A 9,825-nucleotide genomic window follows, 5' to 3' on the forward strand; every position below is an offset into this window, starting at 1 on the left:
TAAATTGAATCAAGCGTGTCGCGTTTTACTGGGTCTTGCTTTACTGTGTCTTGCTTAAGGGGCCATTTTTATCTGGAGCATAACCAACATTGGAATACTCTAATATGGCCAAAGTTCCTTGTAGCTAACATTTAATCTACGCTGTCGTCATATATGCACTCCCAATTGCATCATGACAACCGCTCACACTCCTACCTCTGGCCGACGGAAGCGAAGTCGCCTTGAAGACGAAGATGAGCTGGACTCGTCACCCGCCGTCACACCAAGCGCAACTGCTTCTGTCAAGAGACGCCGTCTCGACGGTCTTGCGAACGCTTCGCCCTCTACCCCGAAAGGCTTCTCTGCCATTACTTCTGCCATTGGCGGTGCTCTCGGACTAAATCGAAAAGGGGGCGCGAAGGGTAGTACCCGCGCCAAACAGACGAAACAGACGAAACCGACCACCGATACTTCCTACGGAGTGCCCGAATCTCAACCCGATGGCGAAGCTACTAAAAAGATACAAAGTCTTCCCATCAAGCATAAGAAGCTCGGCCTCAGGCCACCAAATCTTAGCCAACGCCCTCCTAGCAACATCTATGAGGTGCCCGATTCGGATGAAGAGGTAGGCGGTGCTCGAGGGACGGTAGATGAGAGTCATGATGAAATTCAATCTACACCACCGGTGAAGAAGAGTGCTGTAGGTACACCAATCGCTTCCTCGAAGAAGAGTGTAAGCGCACGCTTGCTGGAGTCCCGGAAGAAGAAGTCGGCCGTTCCAGTTCAGAATGAGACTGAAGAGGGAGATACGCCGAAAAAAAGGGGGAGGCCCTCGAAGGCTCAGATTGCGGTTGATGCACTCATCTCTAGCGCAAAACCAGTTGAAGCTCAGCTCCCAAGGCGCAATGCGAATACGTCACCTACCAAGCTACCACCCATTAAGGGGATACTATCACCGCAAAAGAAAAAGCTTGGTCGACCACGCAAGAATGTCGCGTTTAACGACGAGGATAGTGGGAAGGAGAATGAGGTTTTCTTTGAAGATATCCAGTCCAAACCCGCGAAACCCACGAAGCCGAAGGCCCGAGGAAAGGCCATAGAAGCCATCCCTATTAATAAACCATCTCCTGAAGAAGAAGCGAGTGAGACGCAAGATAGCGAGGACGATGAAGTATGCGCCATATGCTCGAAGCCGGATTCCGAGCCGCCGAATGAGATTATATTCTGCGAGAATTGTGATATGGCGGTGCACCAGAAGTGCTATGATGTACCTGTCATCCCGGAAGGCGACTGGATCTGTAGGAATTGCTCGCAAGACGATGTTCTCCCGGGCGTGAAAGCAACTCCAAAGAAGCAGATACGTGTGACAAGCGTGCCTGAAGTTCCAAGCATTCCCAATTTTGAGCGGCACCTGCAACACATGCAGCGTGTGCTGTTAGATCGATGTTCTGGAAACCGTCGCATTAAGCTTTGTGGTCAGACTGAAGCTTACGACAAAGCGTTTCAACTAGTAGAGCAGACGGTCTTGGCCGGCGAAGGCAATTCGATGATGGTTATTGGCGCGAGAGGGTCTGGAAAGACTACGGTATGTTTTATACAATTTTGTCTCGAGTACTAGAGATTGCTAATCAGCTTGTTACTAGTTGATGGAAGAAGTCATCTCGAATCTCAGAGCTGAACATCAGGAGGAATTCCATGTAGTTCGCCTCAACGGTTTCATCCACACCGATGATAAGCTAGCTCTTAAGGAGATCTGGCGGCAACTCGGCAAGGAGATGAATCTCGAAGATGATCTGATAAATAAGGTATAAAGGCTTCACATATATCGAATAGTGTAGAAGCTAACTCAATCCAGACAAACAACTATGCCGACACAATGGCTTCGCTGTTGGCTCTCCTATCCCACCCCGCAGAAATTACGGGAGCCGAGGACGGCGTAACATCCAAGTCTGTCGTCTTCATTATTGACGAGTTTGACTTGTTTGCGACACACGCGCGCCAAACACTTTTATACAACCTGTTTGATATCGCTCAGGCAAGGAAAGCCCCAATTGCAGTGTTAGGGTTAACTACAAGAATAGATGTGGTAGAGAGTTTAGAGAAGAGAGTAAAAAGTCGGTTTAGCCACCGATATGTCTACATGTCTCTTCCAAAAACATTACCAACCTATTGGGATGTCTGTAGGCAGGGGCTGTCTGTTGACGAGGAGGATCTTGGTCAAGAAGGGTTCGACACTAGTTTGGAAGGACTATACGGATTCCGAGATTACTGGGAGAAGAAAATCGAGGTAAGACGTCGCTGATATGCTTTTATCATATATATATACACTCTACTAATGCATCCTAGGCTCTACGCAAGAACCCGAGTTTCGAGGACCATCTGGAATATCACTACTATACGACGAAATCCGTACCGGCATTTCTTACATCGTGCATTCTGCCTCTCTCAGTGGTTTCAACTTCCTCACTGGATCTATCAATACCTTCGCCCTCGTCAATCAGCATTTCGTTCGAACCTTCGGAATCAAAACTTCATCTTTTAGCAACACTGTCGGATCTAGAGTTGGCGCTGCTTATTTCAGCAGCCCGTCTCGACATCGTCGCTCATACTGACACGGTAAATTTTGCCATGGCCTATGACGAATATAGTTCCCAGATGGGAAAGCAACGAGTGCAGTCAGCTTCGTCTGGTATGCTAGCCTTGGGAGCAGGCGCAAGGACTTGGGGTCGAAGTGTCGCCGCAGTAGCCTGGGAACGGTTAGTGTCACTTGGCATATTAATACCGGCCGGTATAGGAGGCCGCAGTAACGCTGCGCATGGCGGTCTGGAGGGCAAGATGTGGAAGCTCGATGTTATACTAGAAGAAATTCCTACGGCATGCGAGCTGCCGGGATTCCTTTCGCGGTGGTGCAGTCAGATCTAAGCTACCTACCATGGAGCTACTCTACATGGCTTGCGGCGTCGGGATCTAAACAATAAATGGCCATAAAACCGTTAGACCGGTCAACCGCTCAGCCTGTCGGGGGCGAAGATAGCCGCGAACTAGGCGGCAAGATATAAATACATTTAGGTACACCAACTGTTGTACTAGTCTTTGCAACATTGAACATCGGTATGACAAAGAATACTGTTTTCTTGTATTATCTACCCCGTAGGCATTCTAGGATCGATAACGTACGAACGAACCAACCAGGATATTTCGTGATGGAGCACATAGCGCATATCTACCCGTAAGCCCGTTCTATTTTTGGGACGAGTGGTGATCAAGCCGAGTGGTCAAGCCCCAAGTCGAATGGCCATAGCCTCATGATGCAAGGAGAGGCGACCAGAAACGCCAACACTGCACGCACCCTGCTGATCGCCTAATAAGCGGAACCAATCAATAGAACAGACGATGACCCCTGTCTCGTCTTTATTTTAACCTTAGCAGTGTAACTGTTGTTCAGCTTCTGCTTAATGAAACACTTTGTATGCAGTGCGGACGAACCTTTATTATAGAACATCTTGGGTATTATTGAAATAACTATACCATTTAGGATCTTTTGACTTTGACTTTGTTTTTCATATACTTATTTACTTCCCCTTAACTTTGATCCTGTCGTCGTCGCTGTGTTGATCAGCTTACTCTATAGTAAATGACCCAACTTAGATCCCTTACATTTATTTCTTCGATATAGCCGCGAATTTGTTTGTTCTGGGTTCGATCCTGCAGACCCGTTGCCGCGGCTGGTTATCTCTATTCTACTAATCTCTCGCCCATCCCGCTTTCGCAGCAACCTATTACATACAAGCGGTCCCTCTCCGCGAGTCATTCTTAGGGCTCCGGTTCCCAGATCGCGTAGCTAAGGCGTTAACGCAACCTAGTGTAATTCCATCTTCCCTTGGCGCGTGCCCAACCTCGCCCTCGGGATATCGGCTTGTCTTTATTCTTTATTTTTTATTTTATTTTTCAAGTCGTCGTCCCATGTGCGTGCGTGTAAGCGGTGTGCAATGGCCATGTCGAAGCGCAGCACGTTCACGACCATCTCGCCGCTGCCAGCGGGCATCACGCGCGAGGTCGTCGTCGACTTCCTGCACAACCACGTGGAGATGATCGACCTGAACCCGCTGGTCATCGAGCGGCACCCCATCGACCCGCCGCCGCACGCCCCCGCCGAGGAGCGCCGCTGCGCCTGGTGGAGCATGACCGACAAGATCTCGTATCTGCCCGGCGGCGTCGTCTCCGGAGACGTCACCTACACGGCTGCGTTCCACGACTTGCCGAGCGGCATCCAGACCCACGTGTACGCCCCCATGGGCACGGATATCCGCGAGCGCTGGACCCTCGGCGGCACGCTGCCGGGGGAACCGCCTGAGCCGGTTGAGCTGGGGATCGGGGCGCCGAGGCAGGGTCTTTATTTACGCGAGGTAAGCTAAGCCAATATATATATAGATAGATGACTATATACTCTTAACTCTGATACTCTTGAGAGGCTGGAACTGATCCATCTATAAGGACGTCGAGCTAAGATGCAACTTCGTCATGTCCTCCTTCGTCAAGAAGACGCTGAAGAAAGCCCACGGCGTCCTGGTGGAGCGGCTCGTAGCCAGCGCTTCTTCTACGGCGCAACGTCAGAGCGTGGGTCATCAACGCACGAGTTCAAGTGTGCAGAGTGGAAGTGTCCATTCGAACCACTCGTCTGTGAACTATCCTGCATATCCCGCTCCCCAGGGACTACAACCCGCAGCACCGTATCATCCGCAGCAGCAGCAGCGACAACAACCCAGACCAATGTCTACCCCTTTCGGCCACGTCACGCCGCCGCCGCCGCCAGGGAACTCGGCACCACACGGCCATGCCACGTCTCACAGCGTAGGGAGCAATAGCTACATACCCGAGCCGCTGCGCGTGAACAAGAGTCGTCCGTCCAGCGGACAGTACCACCACCCCCAGGGTTCGGCGTCACATACCCTCCAGCCGCCAGGGGTAGGCAATAGCAGCTTCCCGGCGGAATTGGAGTGAAGAAATATATTAATAGGTGCTTTCAAGTTGCGAGTTGTGTGTATGCATTGGCGTTGGGATCCGGTATACTCGCATCTGAGCGTTTTTGTTGCGTTTAACCATCTCCATGGGCTGGGGAGTACTGGCTCGGGGGAAGGAATATTTAGCATACCTAAGTAGTCTAAGATGAGATGGGATGGGATGGAGGAGGAGCGGTATATACCCCTGAAGTTGTAGTCACGAATGCCAGAAATTTGAACTATCTCGGCTTGGTTCGATACGCCTGGTCTAGTGTATGGCCGATGTTATCAATACGTGAGGGTGAAGATACAACTCTATATCTAGAACTTCGGCCTCGCCTCGTACACATAAAAAGAAACGCTGAAGATTTGAGCTGAAGATTTGAGTTTCGCAGATCTAGTTCTGCCATCTCACCGTGTTGCTGCAGGGTCAGGTAGGGGTAGTACATTATCACGAGTTGAATCATATGAGAATAAAAATACAAGAAGGAAAGGTTGCCTTGCTTGCCATGTGTCCCGGCCATGCGCCATTTCTTATGAGCTAACCTCGTTGGTTAATCGGAGCTGGCTTGTTACTGTTTTTACAAATCATCAGGATGTGTTGCATTGGATGGTGATCATAAATCAAATTATAAGAGCAGTTAGATACACAAGATACGACGATTTGGACCGGTGGAAAGAAACTAAGTATATTATGAACGCGCAGTGTTTGATTAAATAAATACTCTATATTAATTAACATTGTATGTAGCGTGTGCATGCGTGTAAATAAGTATGTGTTTGTTAAGGCACAGAGGCGGCAGGCAGACAAAAGAAAAAAATCAAATAAAAAAGCTCAGTCCCAGATTCGAACCCCCTCGGATAGGGGCAGGAGATTCGAATCTGAGACCTACGAAAAACCGGCTTCGTTTGGCATCTGCTGTCAAGTCACGTTCTTTTTTTATAGGAAGAACGGTCCAGCATAAGACACCACAGTGGGGTTTTCTCTAACCTCAAGTCGCCCGGGCGAGGGGCGTCGGTTGAAAGTTGGTTTGCAATTAGGATATATAAGCTTTACTTCGTGGGTAGGTACTTGGGCAGGTGTATCTCGTTGCCTGGTGTGCGTCTGCCACCTGCGTGATCAGGTGTTGGGCAACGTGGAGGGGCAGGTACGGGGGAACTGGATTGAGGCTATTCGCAAGGCAGCCGTGCATGTAAGTTAAGACATAGGATAGGGGAGGTCTATTTACTAACATAACGTGTACCATACCACTATAAATCAGGTATCTTCAATTTTGACTACGCCCCAGCGTAGAGGAAGAACTTATAATATTAATACTATCAGAAATGGGCGCCCATAGATAATGCACTCGTGACTACAGAACCACATACATTTATATTTTTAAAGCCAGCAGGTTATTAGTTACATTGAGCTTCGCAATTACCTACCTCTGTGGCGACTTAGGACACTCGAGGACAAACTCGGGACCGTCTTAGCACGGATGGAGTAAGTTCCAAACGTGAATACATATGACCCTTTCTACGTACCTCAGCCATGACAAACGCAGTCGACTTAACAAGGGGGCTCTATTGAGTCTACTATAAATAACTTCATAGGGAGAAAAGCCGTGTAACATAAACTAGATCCAACATAGCCACGTAGTATTATTTATTGTCTGCAACCCTCGTAGTTCTAATATGGGACTTGAGAGCTCCCTTACTCAGCACTAGCGACGTTGAGTTTACCTTGATGATTTTTCTTGGAACTGGTATGGGTTTAACTTCTATGTTAGATTACTATTATCGTCTACTTTTATGTACCTTACGTATCTCTTAGATGAAAGAAAAGGACGGCAGTCTGTCAACGTCTACAATAGGTTAGAGGAGGACCCAAAAAAAGAACTAGAGATTCTCGCCTGGTAACAATTAGAGCAACCAAAATATATTTATATCAAGCTATCCATATTTACAGACCTAGATGTGTTCTAGAAGTGACAGCTCGCTAGTGATGAAGAGATATATCGTATGGAGAAGCTGACATGGCTAGGGGGTTAAAGGGGTCCTAAAGATACTGATACAATAACATCCCAATTCCCTAGGAAAAACCAGTAGTTCTAGCCTCAGGTATATAATTGAGTTGTATCAACCGGCGCAGGTTTACGGAGCACTACATAATAACTTCAGTTATTCGCTTGTCTTGAGTATATGGAGCAATACTTGTAGTTGGTTCAATACGGAGACATCTTAACATGTCTACCTATATAGCTAGAAAACAGCAGCTTGAAACTCGACCTTGACCTATTACGTATAAGGAGAAGGATATTCAAAACGTAGAATAAATTACAGTCTTCAATGTTATCTCCTAGATATCGGAATGACGCGTCTCTTCAGCCACGAATTTGGTCTTCATCTTGTAGAACATAGAATCATTGGTAAACCTAACAGTAAATTTTACGTATCATCATCATCCACCACATAAAATATTTACATAATCGCGTCTCACATTCGGTCAGAGAATCGCAAGCACGCTGCCGGTCAGAAAAGGGCGCAACCAAAGCCACCGGGGAATGTCGAATACGGCCGAAAGTCTCTTCAAGGGACCCGAATATCAGACCACTACGAGCATGAATCTTCACCGTAAGCCATGCCAGTAAAAGGCCCGAGCATTCAGATCGCAAATCCGGGATACGAATAAGAGACTGAAATTGGCGAAGCTCGTATGCCTTCACGAAAGGCGGAAATACATAGTGAACGATAGAGTAATGGAGATCAATACCGCATAGAAGGTGACCCTCCGAATCTAGATCAAGGGGCAAGGTCGACGCGTGTGAAAATCGCTATCACCAGTCAGACACGCAAAGTTCACCGCTCCGGGGACGTCAAGTTATCCAAGCAATACGCCGGTTCGAGGCAGGCATAACGGCCTCAGCTTCAGCGGGCACTGTTCACTGGATGGACGTGGTCTAAACCGGGTAATAAACAACAGCGGACCTACGTGGCCAAAAAATCTAAAACGCGTCGAGTACGAAGTATCCAATAGGCGAAATACGACTGCATATCCACAGGTCGGTGAATCCAAATAGAACGAACCTAATTGCTGCCGTCCTCACTCTTAGAGTTGCGTCGTCATCGCCGTCCGAGTTCTACCCGCTGGAGAATCGAACCTTATTCCAGCCAAGACAGCAGTATCCATGGTGGATGGCTCGGTCATTTCCTAAGTTGAGGGAAGACCTTGTAGCTCACGCGAGACCCTGCCTCATATGTACAGTATGTATGTATGTATGTAGGTAGGTAGACGTTCGTCGAGTAGTGTACGTAATCTCCTGAGCTCTGACCAACGCTCGTAAAAAGGTAGTACATACCTACATACGGATCCGTACGTAGCTGAGCATTTGTGGCTACGCCGCGGCTGATCCTGGAGACCTGCCCTTTCTTCTAGAAGAACTCAGCTTAGAAGATCAGTGGAGATAACCCATTGTCGGCGACACCGGTTACCTGGACGAAACGGGCTGTTGAACTGTACCACGGTAACTCTCACCAATAAAACGCGTGCTAACTCCAGCCTTACTGGGTAAGGGGTTCGTTCAATACGGTCTCGTGACTTAGGATTGGCCCTGCGAAGATATGCAAGGGCTCACCTTGTTGAACGCGCAAGAAGTTCCGAAACGCTGGGTGGCCTCGACCGAAGAGAAGAAAACCTGGATTCAAGGGAGAAGAAAGCGTACGCTAGGCGTTGATTGTACGTATGGATGTGATATACATAGTAGTATGTGAAGCACTCCGATGCAAGGAGGAGAACTGGAGTTATCATTGCATCCGCTAGCTGCAGAGCTTGCGCATGGTTTGGCTTATACATAGACGGCATTTAGTTGCCGATGCACATAGCTAGGCTAGGTCGTATGTTAAGTAACGCAAGCGGCTTAAGCAAGTTCAAGACTGTGCCGACGTAAAATTTCCCACGTGGGATGTCTACCCGTCTGGAGGTTTAGCCGCATGGGAAGTTGGGTCCAGGCACCACAGAGACGGTTTCGGTTTCGGGGTGACGGGCTCATCTTTGTCTCCCAGGCCAGAGACCCAATAGCTCGTGAGTATCAACAATTTGTAGAAACGTAGATTGATCCACGAAGCGTGTATGTACGCATAAAAGTCTAGGTTAAAGAGGGAAAGGGAGGAGAAAAAAACCCCTCGCAATCCTTGCTTAGTCGTTACGGGTCCAAGGGTTTTCTTTTATTTTATTCTTTTACCTACCCCGTTTCTAGAACTATCCAAGTAAACAAATGTACAATACATACATAATAAGCCATTTCGTGCAGTTGGAGGGGTATGTAGTACCGAGTGGTTCGAGTTTCCGGCACAAGGTAGAGACAATCTCCCCTGTCTTGTCTTACTTCCATACCTGCCACGTGTGAGATCGCCAAGTTTTAGGGCTTCTTCTGCTTTCGTGTTGTTTGAGCCATGCCGTGCCGGGTTATGATACACATGGCTAAGGCGAACGTGACTCGCTAAAGACGTTGGCCAAGAGCAGCTATCTAATAGTGCTGTTTTCTGAGCAGGGAATATGGGGGTTAGCGTAGAGGTTAGCTTCGAACAAGACGTGGTTGACGTACGATATCTTATGTAGTGGCGGTGAGATAGGATTGAGGTACAAAATACCTAGTACATAACGTATCAATGGTTCATTATACTCGTATTGTATACACGATATACCATATTTTATATACCTACATAACCTAGGTAATATGATGATGTACATATATGCGCTTGTAGTGTAGTGTATAGTAACCCGGTCACTACACCTGTAGGTACACTAACCAACAATACTTACATACCTTACCTTGGGTACATATGTATGTATAAAAAGTGAAAC

General features: G+C 47.9%; 2 protein-coding genes across 2 annotated transcripts; both read left to right on the forward strand.

Annotated features, from left to right (window-relative positions):
• Positions 1-12: 12 nt before the first annotated feature.
• On the forward strand, positions 13-3,161 carry F4813DRAFT_358378 (origin recognition complex subunit 4 C-terminus-domain-containing protein). Its single transcript, XM_049243229.1, has 4 exons — positions 13-1,564; positions 1,623-1,784; positions 1,835-2,266; positions 2,326-3,161. The coding sequence occupies exons 1-4, from the start codon at positions 173-175 to the stop codon at positions 2,899-2,901; spliced, it is 2,562 nt and encodes an 853-aa protein (XP_049099875.1). The 5' UTR covers positions 13-172; the 3' UTR covers positions 2,902-3,161.
• A 200-nt stretch (positions 3,162-3,361) lies between these two features.
• F4813DRAFT_358381 (uncharacterized protein) lies at positions 3,362-5,689 on the forward strand. Its single transcript, XM_049243230.1, has 2 exons — positions 3,362-4,385; positions 4,474-5,689. Exons 1-2 carry the CDS (start codon positions 3,969-3,971, stop codon positions 4,978-4,980), a joined length of 924 nt encoding a protein of 307 aa, XP_049099876.1. The 5' UTR covers positions 3,362-3,968; the 3' UTR covers positions 4,981-5,689.
• Positions 5,690-9,825: the final 4,136 nt, after the last annotated feature.

The sequence above is a fragment of the Daldinia decipiens genome, assembly GCF_022478715.1.
Source record: "Daldinia decipiens strain CBS 113046 unplaced genomic scaffold F4813scaffold_15, whole genome shotgun sequence".
NCBI classification, from domain to species: domain Eukaryota; kingdom Fungi; phylum Ascomycota; class Sordariomycetes; order Xylariales; family Hypoxylaceae; genus Daldinia; species Daldinia decipiens.